This window comes from Callorhinus ursinus, unplaced genomic scaffold (genome assembly GCF_003265705.2).
Source record: "Callorhinus ursinus isolate GAN/ISIS: 27379988/994484 unplaced genomic scaffold, GSC_fseal_2.0 scaffold1, whole genome shotgun sequence".
Classification (NCBI taxonomy): domain Eukaryota; kingdom Metazoa; phylum Chordata; class Mammalia; order Carnivora; family Otariidae; genus Callorhinus; species Callorhinus ursinus.
The window spans coordinates 104,033,178-104,053,648 of NW_027397063.1; the positions used below are offsets into that span (position 1 = coordinate 104,033,178).

Here is a 20,471-nt window from a genome sequence, read left to right on the forward strand (position 1 = left end):
AAATCTCACCCAGCACTTAGTCTAATGAGCCACACACATCACACACATACATACATACATGCACATGTCTATGCACATGCACTGACATAGTTTGATGATACAGAAAAATGGAACATTTGGAGGAATGACTATGGGTAGGTTACGGGTAGAGAGGACATGGATATGGATGAGGAAAGGATGAAGTCCTTTGACTGAGATAATGGTGCTACTGAGGTATGAAGACGTGGGATAGCTGTTCTGCAAAGTGATCCACCCACACAAATAATCGGCTCCAAGTTATGTGACAAACGTGACGCAAGGGGGACAAGGCCATAAAATATCTGACATTTCCACCTTCTGAAAAGCAAAAATTCACTCAGGGAGATGAGTAGGACAAAAAGTTAGTATCAAATCACAACATCTTCCCAGTCACAAGCATGCAACTTTACTTAAATGGGCATCTTCAGAAAAACACCCTCCTATGGCCACTGGCTCCGCCTAACACTTTAAAAACCAATCACGTCAGCTGGAAAACACAATTCCAGCACTGTCAATTTCTAATCTTTTATGCACAATGAGATCAATATAACCACACCCTTGGTCATCAGGCCAACAATTATCTAGTGATATTAACACATAAGACTAGAGAAATTGATAACCAAATTATAAGTGACTACAAATTATGCAAATTCAAACAATACCTATGCTGCAAAACACTGCATAATTTATAGTCAACTTTTATTTATTTTTTTAAATGTTTTATTTATTTATTCATGAGAGTCAGAGAGAGAGAGAGAGAGAGAGAGGCAGAGGCAGAGGGAGAAGCAGGCTCCCCGCCTAACAGGGAGCCCGATGCGGGACTCCATCCCAGGACCCTGGGATCATGACCTGAGCCAAAGGCAGACGCTTAACCATCTGAGCCACCCAGGTGCCCTGATAGTCAACTTTTAAATCCTTGAGAACCTTGTTATTCCTCAATACTGGCTTACAATTATAAATAATAATAATAATCTTAATTTTCTATATGAAATAAATTAAGCACTCAGATCATCAATAAAAAATGCAATTGGCTATTCAAGTTTTTAAAATACTGAGGTTGTGAGTTTCTATGACTATGATCATTTGCTAAGTGTTTGAAAAGATTGACTTAAAAGAATCAGCTCCATGGGCTAGAAGAGATAAATGAATATCCAACGTGATGGGGGAGCATATCAATGCGGAAATAAACCCTTAAGATGATTCTCCTAAGACCCTCTTCACCTCATTTGAGAACCTCATGAAAAAAACAGAGAAAGCAAGCCTTTAGCAAATTATGGAAACGAAAATTAGGACTCAAATTTATAATCAAGCAAAAATGATCATTTTACCTTTTAATGATGACAGGTAAAGCTGACCTTTCTCTCCACCACATTTTATTCTGTGACAAAGTTCAGGCAGCAGTTTTTTCCACCACAAAGTCTATCTTAGGAAAAAATGAATACATTTTAAGTTTGATGCATTTTACATTCAAATTTCCAATGAGAGTAAGATTGTGCAGGAAAGCACAGGGCAAAAATACATCATGTTGGTTAAGGTGCCACACTTTGTGTTACAACAGAAGTTATATCAGCAGCCAGTCTTCTGTTTAAACTATACCATAAATCAGGTTTGTAACTTGAAAATCTAATGATATGTATGCTGTGCATATGTACTTTGTTATTCTCAAGAAGAAACACAGACATGTCCTGTTATCATCTTAGGTAACAAGAAGGAAGGGAGGAAGGGAGGGAAGGTGGGAGGGAGGGAGGAGTACTAAAGTTTAAAACTCTTCTAATTTCTAAGCTAAAGACCATATAGCCCAGAAAATATTTTCCCATCATACATTGTTTCCCAAATCTTCAGGTAATATTCTGCTTTATTTCCAAATGAGGTTTTTAATGAAGATAACATACAATCACCACATATTTTAATAGCCTCTAACAGTACACAAAGCACGTAACATATTAAAACATATTTGCTCCTTTGCCCCATCCAGACCTGTGAGGTTGGACTGATAGAATTTGTCCCTGTTTTGCAGATAAGGCAACAAGATTATCAAATCTGATTATCACTAATCAAGCTTAAAAGACATAAGCTGAAAAAGCGTACCCGATTCTCTTCTTTCAGCTCGTGATTAGCATATGGAATGATCGCCTCTGGGCATCTTTCTAACAGTGTGTCTATACATTGTTCATACTCTTTCAAACGTGTTTGACACAGAACATGGACACTGAGGCCAGCGATAGTGTCTTCTGAGAGTGGCTCCAGGAATGGAATAATGGAAGCTATGTCAAATGAAGGACCACATATAAGAGACTATGAACAGAAAAGTGAAATGTTATGGAATGAGGCACCCAAAAAACTAAAGCACAATATATAGAATACAATTTTTTTAAAAAAGACCAAACAGCACTTGCCAAAAAAAAAAAAAGGAAACAAAAAGATGAATGAGGTTTTAGAGCACACGCATACAATATTTATAAGTCTAAGTAGACTGAAGTATTAAATAATCTTGAAACCACCTCTAGTTTAAAGAAAAAAAATCCGTTTAATAGAAAGCAATCATTTCTAAACTAACATATTTTAGTTGCTTTGGATAGATAGCAAATTAAAACTAATGGGAATGTTTTAGGACTCTATCCTAAGGAAATAATCAACATTGTGGTCAAAGATTTATGTCCATTTCATTTCAGGAGTAATTGTGATATTGAACAACTAGGATCTATGTTAAATAAGGGATAAGTAAATTATGGTACATTCATATGGTGGAATATTATACAGCCATCAAAATTATTTTCAGAGGCTAGTTAATGAGCAAATGCTCATAACAGAATGATGAGTAAAAAATGTCAATACAAAATTATATTCAGAGCAGGATCAATTTTGTAAAATCTACACAGGTACATACATGTACATATATGAAATGCCTTTGAAATTTGAAACAGAGATCAGCTCATTGGATGGAAGGACAAAGCCCACTTTTTATTTTTTCACACTTTCCTGTATCTTCCAAATGTTCTATAATAAACATGCACTACATATATAACCAAAAAAAAATTTAACATTTAAGAAAACTAAAGCAATTGTTAATAAACTAATAATTTGTATCAATACTATTTGCCACAAACTGAAAGACATAGAGTAGGTAGTATTTGAGTATTCAGAACTTTACGAGTGTTTTACTTTTAAACATTTAAACTATAAATACATTCCACCAAAAAAAAAAAAAATCTCTGCTTTCCCTTTCTTCTGGATAAAGATGAGATGGTCATTTCCTGATTTTTCTTCTTCCTGTATCCTTTTTACTACAGCATCTTCTCAGACGCACAAGAGGATATGGAATGTGACCTATTCATTTACAGTCAGCTTGATTATTTTATTCCAAATATCTACCAAGGAATGGCTTGGAGTGTAAGGTTGGTCCCTTTCCTTCCTGCAAGTTTAATAGTCACCTTCATCGAAATAATTTCTGACAAGAGAGCAAACATGAAAATCTACCACTTGTAGGATCTCTCACATGAAAGAAAACACAGATTATTTCTATATTCAACTTTTGATTAATTTGGATAATGGGCAGGGTAGGAAGGATCAAGGCATGGGTAACCCAAACCATGGTTAAATGAAACTACTCAAAGTTTGGTACAAATTGATTACCCATGAACTTTCATTTAGTTTTATCCATATCATCAACAAGTTTAAAAATAAGAAACGCCAGACAACACATGTCACTGAATTTAAAATGGCCCAAAGGTTACTCTTTAAATTACTCTTAATGTTACTTAGCAGAGTGCTCCTTAGCAGAGTGCTCCCTTTGTTTTCAGTATTGGAAATGGGCTCCTTTCCACACCCAACACATAGACATTTATTTCCTTCTGTGATCCCTCATTCTCAGCCAACTCTGCATGGCTGGAACCCACAGACTCTATCTTCTCCACCTACACAATCTAAGGAGTGGTGGTTGGCAAGGAAGTGGGGGAGGGGACCATGATGATTATGGCAAAAGGCAGGGCATTTACTAGTTACTGTGTTTTTCCAAATAGCAGCTTTTTGACATTAGATTTATAGATTGTTTTTATTTTAAGTTTTGCACAAATATACTATAACGGTGATTGAGGATAAGAGACACTCATATCAAATCTGTGTGGTGATGGTGGGATGCGGGGCAGAGGGGAATCATACAATTTTGGAAAAGTTGTCCAGGTGATTCTGAAACTCCTATTCCTCTGGGTGAAAACAAATGAGATTTTTGTTTCTTGATGGTTATTTTTTATTTAATGACAACCCACAGATAATCTAGAAAAAGATACAATTAGGAAAATAATTTTTTTGAATTTTTATTTTTTTATTGTTATGTTAATCTCCATACATTACATCATTAGTTTTTGATGTAGTGTTCCATGATTCATTGTTAGGAAAACAATTTTTAAAAGTATAGGTTGACTATATTTCTATCCTTAAACAGCAAAGATTCCCAGAAGAAAGTATTCTTTTTAAATACTTTAAAATGAATCTTAAAAGATCAATTACACTTTTTCAAGCAGTGATTATAAAAATTCTGTAAAGCTCTATTCGGTAAGATTAACAGCACTAGTTACAATTGTGATTTTAAATATGTAATATATCCTGGGAGGGCAAGGCTCTGCCTGGCTTATCCAATGCCACAGACCAAATTTACAGCACCTGCTTGAGGAATATTTGTTGAATTAATGTATCTGAGGCTAAGCCCTAAGGAGCCTCTGTATCATAAGGGTACTAGAGATATGAACCAACAAGAATTTTCTCCAGCAATTGTTCATGAATGTAAGTAACTTCATCTCTGGATTTACAACTCAGGCCTGTCTAAAGCCTGAGTCTAAGCAATATGGGCTTTTGAACTTCCCTCCTTGACCCCATCCCCAACTTGACATTTTGGTTTCTATAAGCAGTAACCACACTTATACCAGTTCCCAGGGTAAATCAGAGGTTGCAAACTCAAAAGCCTAAACAGGCCAAAACAGATTATGGAAATGAATGAAGGCAGCTGGGTATAAGGAAAATGGACACCAGACACCATATCTGGACCAGGCAGACCCAGAGATACGAACTGTGGCAGAAAGGACAACATGAGCACTGACCAAGGAGGGAAATCACTAGTTCACTCCAACTCTAAGGTCTCAGAGGCAGTGAAAGCCCAGGGTTACCAGTTCTGCTGAATTTTTCAAGAAAAAAATTGAAACTCAGAATTCTTCATTTGAAATTTCAATTTGTATATGTTGGCACTATATTGGGCAGACCAAACAAAGCAGATGTGGGGTTTATATTCAGTCCTTGGGCCACAGGACTACCTGAAATAAAATCATATCCACATCTAGCCCAGATTGGTCCCCCAAGTCAAAGGTAGACTTTATTTCTCATTTGTGGCAAAAACACTGTCATGGTCAGAATTCTTGCAGGATGATCTACATTTTCTGATCATACTTACTTTTTTTTAAAACTCCTTCTGAGGAGCCAGATAAACAGGCTATTTTAACCTACTTTCTATAAGACAGATAGTGGTGGCCTTGGGCTAGAGGCCTAACATGAGTGAACACTAAACAAAAAATAAATGCCATCAATAAAAACACCGCTAAGCATTTGCCATACTTCCATTTCACAAAGTGTTTCCAAGCACATTCTGAAAATGAAGCAAGTCAGTCACGTGACCTGGTGAACTCACTCTCTGCAGGCAACAAAACCAGTCTTGGGGAGCCGGAACGGGAGCCACCCGCCTCTCTGTAGTTTCAGGCAGAGGCAGGAATGTCCTCCAGAGTATGCCTAACTGTGGATTTTACCCACCCCCCAAAAAGTATACACTCTAGATTAACAGGACACCTGAGGTTTTACCAAATTTAAGTCTGATACTATATTGTAATATGCATATTCATAAAAAAAGGAGGCATTTTTATTTACCTGTAATTTTGAAAGGTCTTCTGTATAACTTTTATCCGCTAAGGAATCGGATGATATTAAGACATTAACCCATGGATAGATTAAGCCATAATGACTACAGGCATTAATCTAAAATGTAAAAGAAATTTATCATAAACAAAATACAACAAAACAAGATTCTCTTCATCCATTCCAAAAAGAACAAGCAATTGCTAATCTTCTGCCTTGTCACAGAGTTAGGTACACACTTTCCTGGGAATGGGAACAGAAGTCTTTTAGAATATATGCCCCTGGAAAAGTCTCAGCCTTGCTGCTTCTCACTGAATAAAACTGCACCAAAAATGGGGGGAAAATGCACTAAATATTTCTTTATATATATTTTAAATTTTTATTTTTTTAAGGTTTTATTTATTTATTTGAGAGACAGAGAGAGAGCACATGCAGGAGTGAAGGGGGGAGCCCAGAGGGAGAGAGCAAGCCAACTGACTCCAGACTCCCCGCTGAGCACAGAGCCCAACAGGGGGCTCAATCCCAGGACCCTGAGATCATGACCTGAGCCGAAGTCAGATGTTTAACTGACTGAGCCACCCAAGTGCCCCAATAGTTCCTTACATTTTAAATTTTAAAATATTCCTAAGAAACACTTTCTAGCAAAAAAAGCAAAACTGCTTTTAAGCTAATTTTACTCAAAAAAAGTTAACAGTAATATTGGAATTTTTATTTCTACTACTTTCCTTGTTAGGCAAAATCTCTTCCATAAGTTCTCAAGACAATTCCCATAAAGCCCCCTTATTCATGAAGTCGGCAACTTTTCCAGTGAACCCACATTAGGTGTGGCATCCACGACAGGCATTAAGGGCTAGAGGGAGAAGGGGACAGGAAGTGGTAAAGCAGAGTTGTTAAGGCTCCTGCAAAGGCTACAGAATAGCTCTTGTGTGTGCAGCTGACAGGAAATGAGTCCAGTTAGGAAGTCTCCCTCCCACAAGCCTTCTGCAGTTCCTCTCCCACCAGGGAGTCTGCAAATGTGTTTTTTCTTGTGTTCTACTTCGGAACTATCCCCTGAGGGAGTGCAGACATGTTTGGAGGGAAAGCCCCCCCTCTATGCTTTGTCTACTGAGGTACCACTGCAAGTAAGTAATACAGGAGCAGTAGGGGGCAGTCATTACAAAACAAAATTATTTAAAATGCAAGAAACTTTACTCATGGACAAGATTTAAGTGTATTTTTCATTCCTGCTTATAAGATATCTGGTAATTTAAATTAGGTTTGATTCTAAGCCATTAAAAATCACAAGGTACACTACTATAATGTGTAGTGTACAAGTTTAATTTAATATATTATTCTATTCTCTCACCAGATCCTCTGATGTTCGCAATGGTATGGTGTCAGGGGGCTGCCTCTTGGATAATCTCCAGATGTACTGAGATGTGAGCTTAAAAAAGAGTTCCTGGAGAACCACATCTGGAAGACCTGCTACGAGCTGAGCTTCCCAAAGGTCTACCAAGAGCTGAGGGATGATATCTTCGTCCTTACCACAAAGCACCTTGAAAACAGTGAAGCCGCCATATCCCAGATAAATATATTATTGATCAAGTTATAGCTAGTCTGAGTAGCACTCCATCATGTAGGCCATGCATTTAATAATTTATCATTAGCATTCGTGCCATGGCAAAGTAGATTGAAATATTTTAACAGAAAACAGATTCTAGGTTGCATGAATGGAATTTTTCTAGATACATCCTTTTAATGTGTACTTTTATATATTTGTTACATGTCTTTTTTTTTCAATAAACAAATGAAAACTCAGTCTCTTATTCTGCTTCCTGTCCCCCCACCAATTTTATCAGCCTACCCAGAACCATTGCATTTTGAAAGTGACAAACCTTAAAGAAGGAATCTGCTTCTTCAATTCCAATTTTGTTGTTCTTCTGTAAGCCCAGAACTGAAGCCACAAGCAGTCCAGGCTGAGTGTCCTTCAAGTGTGCTGCAAGCTCAGTTGGAACAATCTGTCCCTTTCTCTGTTGAATCAATAGTCGAGGTTCCAGAATGAAGCCACATACCAACTTCATCTTCAGATAAACAAGAAATTTAGGATCAAAATATACATTGCATTCATCTTGAAAATACATGCCAGTGCATTCAAGGTTCATGGGTAAACTATTAATACTCAATCTCAATTCTTCTTTAACTACAAGTTCTCACTCTAAGCGGGACATCATTGTTAACTGTCTTTGAAGAAGTTATTAATATTTAATTAAGCATCAGGATACCCTATTTTTGTAGAGAGCTTTATATTTAAGTCTACTTGTTTAAAAATAACATACCTTAAGAATATAAAAAGAATATATCTTAAGAAAATTCATCTTTCTAAAACTGTACTCTTCAAAGCAAAGGAGACCTCAATGTTGACTCACTCTCTTCATCTAACAAAACATGTCATTTGTACAATGATAAAACACTTCTGCTCTCTTGTTTTAGAAACTAACATCATACTGTGGGCATTTGTCCACAGGCAACAAAACAACAGAATAGGAGCACAGGATGAGAAGCCATATTGCCTGCTCCAAACCCTGGCTCGAACACTCACCAGCTAAGTGATCTTGGACAACTCATTTATCCTCTCTTTGTCTTAGTTCCCTCATCTTTATAACAGGTATAATAAAAGCATCTAACTTATAGCACTGTTGCAAGAATTAAATAAGATAGCATATACAAGGGGCTTAGAATAGACTTGGGACGTAATACGTGCTCAATTAACATTATCTTTTAATTTCCTCCCCTAATGATTAACATCTTTGGCTCATGACTCTAAATGGGCTCTCTTCGAAAGAAAAGCTACCTTTTCTTTGATATCATTCAAATGCTAATCTTCCATAACGTAATGTGTGATTTTCCCAAGTGCAGGCCATTTCCTCCACTACTAGACTCCTAAGGCTCATGGTTAACATCCCACTTGCTGTACTTGAACACACATCACTCTGTTCTGTTTCAGTGGACATACCATATCCCTCATGCTAGATCAGCCTGTCAGCTCAGGATAGAGCCTATATATTCTTTAGTACCAAGTACTGTGCTCTAAAAGTACCTGACGCAAAGTTGAGAGGTCTTTGGATACCCATTGCTACCACTGATCATTCTTATTTTTTTTTCATTTACCAGATCCAAAGCCCAAACACTCCCACTTTGGGTCACTTCTTTTCTAACATTAATTCTATTTTCCTTTACGACTAAGAAGAAATGAACTAGACAGAAGCCAGAAGAAAGCTAAACAACGTAGGACTACCAGGTCCTGTTTCAGCCTGCTGCTAATACCAGGCAGGGCACTGTACCTCTGGATGGCTTTTCATTTCATTTCTGTGCATGTCAAGATCCCCCATTTTCAGAGCCATTGCTGCTTTGGTCAATGTCACTAAGATTGATGAAAACCCAGAAGTATCCAGCTTGCTTAGATAGCTCATGGCAGTTAAAGGATTAATATTCTTCATAGAAGGACTACAGAGAATATGGGGCAGTTGCTTTGGCTCAGCCACGTGGAACATCTGGACCACTTTTGCTGCTAATTCCTTTAGTGAACATGAATAAGAAATAAAAGGTCAGTTAACCAACAGAATGCAACAAAATCAGCAAAAATGAAAAAAAGAGATATAAAAGATATAAACTTCCAAATGAGACAAAAGTATAAGTATGACGTTTAGGTTAAAAAAGACAGAGTTCACGGTGATAATGTGGGAGACCTGAGATGACCTGAAGTGATCTCTTTGCTGAGGTATAATGAAGAAAAAACAGTGAAAATATGTACTGAGTTGTGGCTAGCATTTCTCATTTTAACAAGAGTTCAAAAGAAGACATTAAAGATTTGATTAAATTACACTTAAAAGTCCATTTAAAAATAACAGCTTAGGACAAAATATACTTAATGAGGTAATGTATACAAAAAAATTTCTTTTCTCTCAAAATCTTAAAACATTTGGTCTCCCAATGTCCAGCTTTGCATATTTGCACTCAATTCTTTTTAAAAATACATGAGGGGCTAAAAATAAGCCTTAGCAATGTCTCAAGGTCGCTGGGTCAGGACTTCGTAAGTGAAGCTTTGGACACTTGGAATTTGGGAGAACTAGGGTTGTGCAAAGGGCTGCGGATGAGAAGGAAGGGAAGGCCCTGGGGTGGTGTGTGTGTCATTCTTCTAAAGATATGCTCCTGTCACACTGGGCAGGTCACTCAACCACAATGGACCACATTCTTCTATCTACATAATGAGAAAGTAGGAGAAGGTGATTATAAGTTATTTTCCAAGCTATAATTCTAGGATTATTAATGAAGAAAAGGACACATTCATTACCTTCTTAGGAAAAGAAGAAAATAATTCCAAAGAAAAATATTTGGAACCTGACTTCTCAAACAGTATCACATGAAATAAATTGCTAACATGAAAAGTTAAGAAGGTTGATATAAGTAAATAGAAAACTATATTAACTTCACTTAATTCTTCATCCAGGTTTTCATAAAGTGAATGATTAATGTAAAAGATTAATCCCCTCTCGTATTTCTGCAATCCATCCTCTAGTACCCAGTCCGCTCGGGTTAGAACTTCGGCCATAGACAAACCAGACATCTTATAGTATGGCAAGGCGAGGTGGGAATGCTGGGTGTCAAGCCTAAAGGGAAGGAAGTAAAAAAACCTCAAATTTGTCATTTTTAAGCCTGAATGCCTAACGCATTTGATAATAAAACAGATAATGCTTTCCGGATGACATAAATCTCAAAATACTCCTACTTCCATTAGTAGTTGGAACAAGTTCTAAGTTTTATTCCGTAAAGTCATTCTAATTAATACAGTTTCTTTTTGTCTGCTCATAATAAAAATAGAAAAATAATTCATTAAGTGAATTTTAGGATTTTTAATGTGGCTCTAAAATAATGGTGTTAATAGGCACGACAAGTCTGTTTTATTAATTTATAATCATTCCCATGGGTCGAGTAAGCCTTTGAAATAATCATACACAAAAAAATCTATAAAGGCCATCTCAAAAAGTAAAACCACTATTCATCCCAGTCCTTTTCTGAAATCATAAAAGCACTGACTACTAAGATTAAAGTCACAGGGGCGCCTGGGTGGCTCAGTTGGTTAGGCGACTGCCTTCGGCTCAGGTCATGATCCTGGAGTCCCTGGATGGAGTCCCGCATCCTGTTCCCTGCTCGGCAGGGAGTCTGCTTCTCCCTCTGACCCTCCCCCCTCTCATACTCTCTCTCTCTATCTCATTCTCTCTCTCAAATAAATAAATAAAAATCTTAAAAAAAAATAAAAGAAATAAAAAAAAAAAAGATTAAAGTCACAGACCGACCAAACGGTATCTCCCTCTGAAGGCAAACAGGCAATAAACTAGTAATAACGGCTGTCTCTGGGATTTTCATGGTCATGAGCAGGCCTAGAAGGCCTGAAAGAAATTTAATTCCTAAATTAAGTGGAGGGAGACTCATGAACTGGAGAGTCATTGTTCATCTAATAAATTGTAACTCCTTTTGAAGGTAGGAAACCGTCATGTTCATCTTTGTGACTCTAAGCTTAGCACAGTACGTGGCACACAGTATGTGCTCAACAAATGCTGACGGAATAAATGAATAAATGAATCTCCTCCCCTCATTCATTCCCCCATTCATCAGGTAGCTACCAGAGATGGAAAAGCTAGTACCTACACCCAAAGCTCAAGATGGCTTCTCTAACAAGTTTCTAAGAAGCATCACCAACCTGCTGTAGCAGTCTCCAAGATGCCCACAGCTTTCTTTAAATGCTTCCAAAAGCTCTGTTTTTTCTCCAGGTTCCAACTGACTGGCATCCATCAAGGCAGCCCTCACTAACAGATGAGCCTCGCTAAGAAGGTGGATGCAGCTCTGGGTTTTTGCAGTCTTGTAGGTATTACTGTAGTCTACCTGAAACAAAAAAGGCCAGCAGCTAATATTGCTGCAGAAACACACCCAAAAGTTTCCTGGTTCTTAAGAATATCTATATATTTTGTTAGTAGAGTTCATATTTATACACATTAAATCCTAAAAAACTAAAAAGTGGTTATTTATCATTCTGATAGGGCCTAGCTGAGGTGTTCTTTTCCCCCACAATCCATGAGCCAGCTTAATACATACATGACTGTAAACATTCCCTTGTTAAACAGTGCTAATCACTAGAGAAGGTACAAATAACACTGTAATACTAATAACACTGTTAACTTAGCAATAATTTGTTCATAGTTCAATAAGGCTAACAAACATATGTGAAACAGTTAACTTTTTTCAGTTCTGTGATTTAAATCTTAAATTCAGATTGACTATGCTTCCTTTATTGTAGTTTCAGTCAGTAAATTTAGGTTCTACTTGGCCTATTTCTATAACCCACAGTGGGCTTATTAAAATTATCACTAGCTAATCTGAGTCCATCAGTATTTTCAGATTCCAGCAAGCGAATCATCTACATTAAGTTTTAAGACTTTCAATTAAGCAAGATTAAAAGGACAGGGCAAAGCCAATATAATTATCAGCATTAAAATGCCAGGGACAAATCAGGCAAAACCTTGACCTGATGATCAAAATTAACATCACCAATGAGGGGCACAGATATCATGTGCCTCCTGATGTAACACCCTGAAAAAGACACAACGTCACCTATGTAATGTTCTGGCTGAGAATGAGCATACATAACCTGAATCTAAACAAGAAGAAAATAAATAATAAAAAATTTAAAAAGGTGGAGGGGCAAAAATTTATTTTAAAAAATGTCTATGCCACAAAAAATAAAGGCTATGAAGTTATTCTGGATTAAAGGAGGCCAAAGAGACATCATAATTAAATGCCCTACCTGATGTTAGACTGGCCCCTGTACTGGAGAAGGGAGATACTAGTAGGTCATAATTGAGTCAACTGCAACATTGGAATATGTGTCCTGTTAAATTTATTAAGCATTTGTCGGTACTTCAGTGATGTAAACAAGTACCCGGATTCTTAGGAAACATACAGTGAGGTATTTAAGGGCATTAGGCTCTGAGGCATGTAAATTACCTTCCAATGGATCCTGGCGTGTGGGCTGGGGCGGGGGTGGGGGGAGTGGGGAGTGTGTGTGTGTGTGTGTGTGTGTGTTTAGAAAGTGCAAAAGCACAAAAAAGAGAGAGAAAGAGAGAAGCAAAAGGGGTAAAATGTTGACTATGGGTGAATCTGTGTGGAGAATATAACAGGGTTTTATTTCTACTATTCTTATCCTTGCAACTTGTCTGTAAGTTTTAAATTATTTCAAAATAAAGAGTTAAAAAAATTGCAAGTAATGAATTGGCAGCTGTCACTCTTAAAAAAGGAAGAAGGGTGCCCCCCTCTGGGCCACTACCCAACAGACAATGCTGCAGGTGCGCAGGCCCTAAGACAATCTGCTAATATTTCATAGAGTGAGATGGGGATAAATGATCTAAGATTTCTTTCAGCTCCATTTCCTGGTTCTCTTTGCTAGGGTTCAAAGTAAAGGTCAAAGGCTATTTATGCTTAGACTGGTTAATCTGTCCTCTTTGGAGGGTGGGTATGAATAAGGAAGTCTTATTTTAGTGAACGGAATTTCTACTGGCTCCTCAAATGTCAGGAGCTCTGAAAACGAGAAGGTGACTAAAGATCCACACTCTACTGCCAGATGGAGCTTGAAAGTTGGTTGGCTGTGGCACTCTGAATGTGCGATCATTAGAATCAATATGGGGGCATTGCTTTGACTCTAAATTTCTACAAATAAGAATTGGAAGTCTGAAAGGAGTACCATTTCTTTGTACAGTTGCACTGGTGAGATCGTATCCACAATATACAAATTCCACCCAGCCTCAGCTACAGGAGGTGTTTTAAGCTTACCACTGGTTCCTTTTCTAGAACTAAAAGCAAAACAAAAGATAAGAATTACAAGATAAGACACAGAATTAATAAATGGCAATCTTAAATGGTAAATATTGGACACCTAAAAAGATTTATGCAATCATTTTCATTTAGTATTTTCTTCAGTGATTATCTGTACAGTGGATTTTTATACAACATTAGTTCACAATGCTACATAGGCCTACAGCATTTAAAATTCGACAGCTCTCATGTACTGACAAACCAATTGCTTCCAATTTATTCCACAAGAATTCTTAAATGGGCAAAATGCTCAAAGAACAGGCAAGACCCCTCAAAAGGAAGAAAGACTTGGCTGTGAGAGTGTCTGTGCCCAGTATCTCTCGTGCACATGGCCTGCAGGAGTCCAGCACGCCTATGTCACCAATCTAAGCAGAAGCTGCAACAGAACACGAGGCAAAACACTCAGGGTTGCTGGGAAAACACGCAAGACACATATAACCATGGGTTCAAGCACTCTCTTATCTCTTGCTTTCAATATGTGATGCATTTTCTTTAGTATACAATCTTTTTAAAATGTAGACCTCTGACCAAAGAAACTTTCAAGTAGGTTAGGATTTTTTTTTAAATCACTTAAAAATAGAATTTTTTAAAATGTCCAATTACAATAAAATGTCAATAATTTGCAAGATTGCAAATTGTTCTTCCTCTTGCCAGAAAGCTTTTAGAATCAGTCAGTCTCAGGCCATCCCGTGCATGCTCTGAGTGACCAGTTACCCAAATCAACCTCTGATTATTCCTGTTGGTGGGACAAAGCACAAGCACAAAAAATTTAAAAAAGCAAAAACTTATGTTAAAAATAAAAACCAGTTTGACTAGAAATACAGCTCTTCCTTGACCTACGGTGAGGCTACCTCCCAATAAACCCATGAAAAATTGAAAATACCATAAATCAGATACACCTAACCTCTCAAACATCAGAGCTTAGCCGAGCCTACCTTAAACTTGCTCAGAACACTTACAGTAGCAATCATCTAACACAAAGCCTATTTTATAATAAAGTGTTGAATATCTGACGTAATCTATTGACTACTGTACAGAGTGAAAAACAGAATGATTGTATGGGTACAGTATGGATGTAAATGTATTGGTTGTTCACCCTCACGATCACATGGCTGCCACTGTGTAGCATCACCAAAAAATACCATACCACATGTGATATAACAAATTCAAAATCCGAAGTACAGTTTCTATCGAATGGGTACTGCCTTCAACACCGTTGTAAAATCAAAAACTTGTAAGTCAAACTAACATAAGTATGGGACCATCTGTACACTATCTGCTTCTCTTCCACAGACGGATTTCTTTCCTGATTAAATTATTCATAGGAGAACATACAAATCATCATCATCATTATCATTTAATTCCTACTCATAAGTTCACAGAACAGAAAATGTTGAACAAAAGCATAACTAGTCTGGAACTAAGTGTTCTATCCCAAACAATGTAAAAGCAGAAAATCCAAGAGAGTCACCCAGAGATCAGTGTTATCAAAATGCAATTTTATTTTAAGATCGATCAGCACATATCTATATGTCATGAATGTACTTCAAGGTAAGAAATGCATTATTAATGTCTTTTGAATTGAAATACCAGAAAATACTTGGATAAAAACATAACCACTGAAAGGTCAAAGAAAAAAAGAAAAAAGTGGTAAAGAGCCTTGTAGTTTGGATTAACATTAGAGGCTCTGTCTTTCCTATTAATTACACTGAAGAGGATGTCCTTTAACTTCTCTAAAATTACACAGATTTTTATTGGAACTACTTTATAATCCATTTTCTTCTAAAATTCCAAGGTTAATATAAAGGATAGTATGGAGACCACTAGAACCTTCTTTTCCTTCTCTGGGAAAAAAAAAAAAACAACATAGACAAACCATCTAATCATTCAAAGTTTTGTTTTGATTTTTAAAAAGATAAACTAGGACACACACAAAATATACCAGTAACAGTTCTTTCCAGAAACGTTGGCAGGAATGTGTGGAAGTGTGGGGATGCTTACAGAAGCCTCTTGGGTGATTCTCTTCTCTCTGGAATGGCCTCAGGGTCTGCCTTGGTCAAAAGTATCAGGTGGTTTTTAAAGTGACAAATGGCTTTCAAGCCTATGAAAAGCTGTATTCTTAAAGCACAGACATCCATACTGACAGGTGGGCAAGCCTAGTAAAGGAAAAATCACAAATTTAACCAAGGAATAAATGTACAGGAACTTTAACCTTCAAAAACCAGTCTGTTTATTTGTCCTGCTCCCCTGTCCACCCCCCTCCAAAAAAACAATCTGAATTCCTAACCTTATTAGAGCAGGAGGTTTTCCTGTCTAAAGTTATGTAACCAACTACCTGTTACATATGTGCCTGCCGAAGAGCTACTCAGTATTTGCTGACTGAGTGAATGCAGATAGCAGGTGCTCTTGAGCCCCTTGCAGCTGTGGGAACTCCTGTGTGGCTTAGACAGTGGCTCTCGGAGCACACCTGTGGGCTGGTAACCTGCGCCTAGAGAAATCCCCACTAACAGTGGGCTGGCTCAGGGATATGGCCCAATGTGGTTTCTAGGAAAAATCAGACACTATAAAAGGTCATTCTATGGCACAGAGAGAACATAAATGGTTTCTTAGTGGATGGGTGTACAGGGAAGAGAAATGCTTGCATGTTCAGATGGCCCGACTGTTAGCTCCTTAGGTGGAAACATTGCCTGGAATGGATGACTGGCTGGGTATGTCAGGTAAAGGGGAGGAAATCCTGGCCGAGGAGCCAGGCTCCTGTCCCTGTAAGGGAGCACTAATCAAGTATAATGGATGAGGTAAGAGAAGAGCTGTTCCTGAGAGCTCACAAAATGATACTGTCAGGCCTCTCTTCCATTAACACTATTTGGGTTCTGAGGTCATCTTCACTGTCCTTTTGTACAAAGCGATTGGGGCAACATCTCCATCTATTTCTTCATTCCTAAGAATAGATAAGATGGCCTTAGCTAGTGCTGAGGAGACAGAATCTCAGAGGAAAGGGAGGCAAGATGTACACTTTGGACCACATTCTGAGGTTGTAAAATCTTTCTCAGACGCCGTGGCTCCCAAAGTCTGAGTCGGCAAGAGGGCTAAACGTGTGCTGGTTCGGGTTGTAGCTAGGATTTCAGAATGGTAGAGTCCCAGGAAAGGGGGAGCCATGAAGTGTGACCATCACTGTCCTTCCCTGTGCCACCTCCAAGAGGACTGGCCTCAAGGGCAGCATCCCCCACCAGCTAGCTGCCCATCTCTCTTCTTATCTCCCTCCCTCTCTTCCTTGTTCCTTCTCTCTGGTTTTAGGAGACTCTGAGAAGACCTACAACATGATTTAATTTCAAATGCAGATTGAACCTACCTCAATCTATTATGTACCCCTCACTCCAGCATCACCACCTATGTAAGCCTATGTCTTTCTGAGGTTTGAAAAACAGAAAACAAAAAAGCAAAGCAAGGTGTGGGGAGAAGGAGAGAGGGACAAAGAATCTGTTGGCTTTCCATTTTTACTAGGGAAATAACCTTTATTTCTAAAATACGCTCTTGAAAAGTCTATGTGTGGGGGTGCCTAGGTGGCTCAGTCATTAAGCATCTGCCTTCGGCTCGGGTCATGATCCCAGGGTCCTGGGATCGAGCCCCGCATCAGGCTCCCTGCTCCAAGGGAAGCCTGCTTCTCCTCTCCCACTCCCCCTGCTTGTGTTCCCTTTCTCACTGTGTCTCTGTCAAATAAATAAAATCTTAAAAAAAAAAAAGGCTAGGGCGCCTGGGTGGCTCAGATGGTTAAGCGTCTGCCTTCAGCTCAGGTCATGATCCCAGAATCCTGGGATCGAGTCCCGCATCGGGCTCCCTGCTCCTTGGGAGCCTGCTTCTCCCTCTGCCTCTCTCTCTCTCTCTCTCTCTGTGTGTGTGTCTCTCATGAATAAATAAATAAAAATCTTTAAAAAAAAAAAAAGGCTATGTGTGTTATCTTAAACACAGATAGAAAGGCATGGGGAAGCTGTAAGTTGGGTTTCTTAAGAGGCTGAAGGTAGGCAGTATGCCTGGTCAGCAACAGAAAGCTACAGGCAGGCCATTGCATGAAAGAGTTACTGAGAACTCAGATCACGGAAAACACTATCACATGTCACAACTTGGGTGATGGTGATAGTGGAAGAGGACTTCAGACACATTAAGCACTACAAAGTGCTGGCTTATTAACATAACCATCAGTAGTGAACACTTATTTTCCAGGAAAAGGTGTTCCAGGTGCCAGACAGACATAAACTAACTTATAAAATATAGGCCATCATGGGGCGCCTGGGTGGCTCCGTCAGATAAGTGTCTGCCTTTGGCTCAGGTCATGATCCCAGGGCCCTGGGATCGAGCCCCACTTCTCCCTCTCTCTGCCTCTGCCCCGATCATGCGCTCTCTCTCTCTCTCACTCACTCACTGTCTCTCAAATAAATAAACAAAATCTTTACCAAAAAAAAAAATATAGGCCATTATAATTTGGGAGTTTCCTGCAGCATGTAACTTTATAACAAACATCCATTCAAGTAGTTTATACCTGAGAAGTGGAATAGCATATGATGAATATCACACAAAGAATCGGTGTATTTCTGAGAACAGAAATTCAAGATCAGAAAATACAGAATTTCATCATAAAACTGCCTATGGTTATTTTGTGGTCAAGAGATTTTCAGAGAATAAGCATATTACTTCTCACTCAAAATGAGGTTAATAACCTAGCTCATCCATTAACTCTTAGATTAAGACTACAGAAAAACATTATAGACATATCTGATAAAACAAAACAAAAAATATCAATAAATCATTTTCATGCACTTGTGTTCTTGAACACACCGATTTCTATAGGGCTTTGTTAATAGTTATATACAAGTGTCACCACTGTTTCCATTAAAAAAGAATAAAATTGTAGTACACTATAATTGTAAAGTACTCTCTCTGAAGTTCCACTACACATATTCTTTTTTTTTAATATTTTTTATTTATTCATCAGAGAGAGCAAGAGCACCAGTAGGAGGGAGGGCTAGAGGGAGAGGGAGAAGCAGACTCCCCACTGAGCAGGAAGCCCGATGCAGGGCTCGATCCCAGGACCCCAGGATCATGACCTGAGCTGAAGACAGACGCTTAACTGATTGAGCCACCCAGGCGCCCCTACACTACACATATTCTTTACCAAATTTTAAAAATTATGCACTACACCTAAATTCTGAGTGAAATGTTTTCAAAGTAATCTTAAAAATTGTCATCTAAACCATGAATCACAAAATGTTCACTATTTTACATCCAAAAGTTCTATTTTGATAAACAAGATCTTAAGACCTTTAATGTTCACCAATTTAGACCCAAGAGCAAATCTGTAAGCATTCATGTATCCCTTTTTGATCTTAAGATTTTGTTGTCATCATAAACCAGTTCTAACCTTCAGGGTGGTGTCCACATATGGGTCCTCCTCACGAGCTGCCGCCGCACTGCACCGCACTGTGAAACACTGTAGGTTGTTGCTAAGGAAGAGGAGAGACACCACTGAGCAAAGCAGAGGCCAATAACCAACATGCCCATAGTTGGGAGGATTTCACAGAAACAAACAGCAATGGTGGGGAGGGAAGACTCAAGTATTTGTCAAATGCTGATGATTAGTCTGCTTCTTAACAAAGAGAGCACCTCAGAATCCCCGTGGCATGTTTGTAAAAATATACACCTGGTCCCCACCTCACCCATACTGAATCATAATCTCTAAGAGCTGAATCTAGACATGTATATTTCTACAAAGCTCCACGTGTGGCTCTGCTGTACACTTCTAGTTAAGAACCATGGATCTGGGTCAATATCTCACAGACAAAATGATGTTCCTAGGATCTGTTCAAGGTAAAAAGAGGTGATTATCAAAGCCAAGATTAGAACCTAAGTTTCCTATTATCTCTATCCCACTCATCTCAGGATGTAATTGAGCCTAGATTATGCTGGACAACAGACTTAGGTTATGCAAACACATATCCAATGGTAGAACAGAAAATTACAGACTATCTGAAGGAATCTTGAGAATTATCTACTCCAGAAGCTTGTTTTAAAGATGAGGGCATGGAAGTCTTATGACTGGTCTAAGACATCTCTGGAGGATGGAGCCAAATTAGATCCTAGGTCTTCTTACTCCTCACACTCCTCTAGCTCTTTACACAACCCCAGGCTGCTGCTGCACTGGAAAATGACCCAGAGACCCCACAGTCAGTGCACAATGGATGCCTGGTGACTAGTGGATAAGTCAACACTCCAATACCGACATTAAAAGCAGTTAACTTAGAAATTGCTACAAAACCCATCTCGTAGTAGATTCACAGGACTAAATAATTTTTATTTTTTTCCCACAGGAATAATTTTTAAAAGCAAATTAAAAAGTAGGAGAATTAAAAATGAACCATGTTGAAATAAAGCAAACCTAGCATTGATCTTATAATAGAAGAAATAGTTCTTGGGGCACCTAGGTGGCTCAATCAGTTAAGAACCTGCCTTCAGCTCAGGGTCATGATCTCAGGACACTGGGATCAAGCCCCCTCGTCAGGCTCCCTGCTCAGCAGGGAGTCTGCTTCTCCCTCTCCCTCCGCCCCTCCCCCCACTTGAGCATGCACACTCGTGCTCTCTCTCTCTCTCAAATAAATAAATAAGAT

General features: G+C 38.5%; 2 protein-coding genes across 9 annotated transcripts in view; one reads left to right on the plus strand and one right to left on the minus strand.

Moving 5' to 3' along the window:
* The window catches only part of LOC112830711 (ceruloplasmin), a 58,307-nt gene extending 50,597 nt beyond the window's left edge, over window positions 1-7,710 (plus strand). For both annotated transcript variants that reach the window (XM_025880740.2, XM_073898695.1), the window contains 2 exons: window positions 3,309-3,413; window positions 7,262-7,710. In XM_025880740.2, the coding sequence (XP_025736525.1) occupies window positions 3,309-3,412 (104 nt within the window). In that variant the 3' untranslated portion in view covers window position 3,413; window positions 7,262-7,710. The remainder of the gene's footprint in view (window positions 1-3,308; window positions 3,414-7,261) is intronic.
* HPS3 (HPS3 biogenesis of lysosomal organelles complex 2 subunit 1) overlaps window positions 1-20,471 on the minus strand; it is a 38,363-nt gene that overhangs the window by 2,242 nt on the left and 15,650 nt on the right. For 2 of the 7 annotated variants that reach the window (XR_003210000.2, XR_003209998.2), the window contains exons 6-16: window positions 19,229-19,310; window positions 15,817-15,971; window positions 13,685-13,793; window positions 11,651-11,832; window positions 10,379-10,559; window positions 9,234-9,467; window positions 7,788-7,973; window positions 7,259-7,447; window positions 5,926-6,033; window positions 2,107-2,313; window positions 1,347-1,441 (exon numbers count right to left, since the gene is read on the minus strand). Coding sequence is in view for 2 of the 7 variants with exons in the window: in XM_025880810.2 (XP_025736595.1) it covers window positions 1,347-1,437; window positions 2,107-2,313; window positions 5,926-6,033; window positions 7,259-7,447; window positions 7,788-7,973; window positions 9,234-9,467; window positions 10,379-10,559; window positions 11,651-11,832; window positions 13,685-13,793; window positions 15,817-15,971; window positions 19,229-19,310 (1,724 nt within the window). In the remaining 5 variants the exon portion in view is untranslated. Of the gene's footprint in view, window positions 1-1,346; window positions 1,442-2,106; window positions 2,314-5,925; window positions 6,034-7,258; window positions 7,448-7,787; window positions 7,974-9,233; window positions 9,468-10,378; window positions 10,560-11,650; window positions 11,833-13,684; window positions 13,794-15,816; window positions 15,972-19,228; window positions 19,311-20,471 lie in introns of those variants that run through there. The other 5 variants (XM_025880810.2, XM_025880802.2, XR_012380185.1 and 2 more) reach the window with 4 other exon arrangements.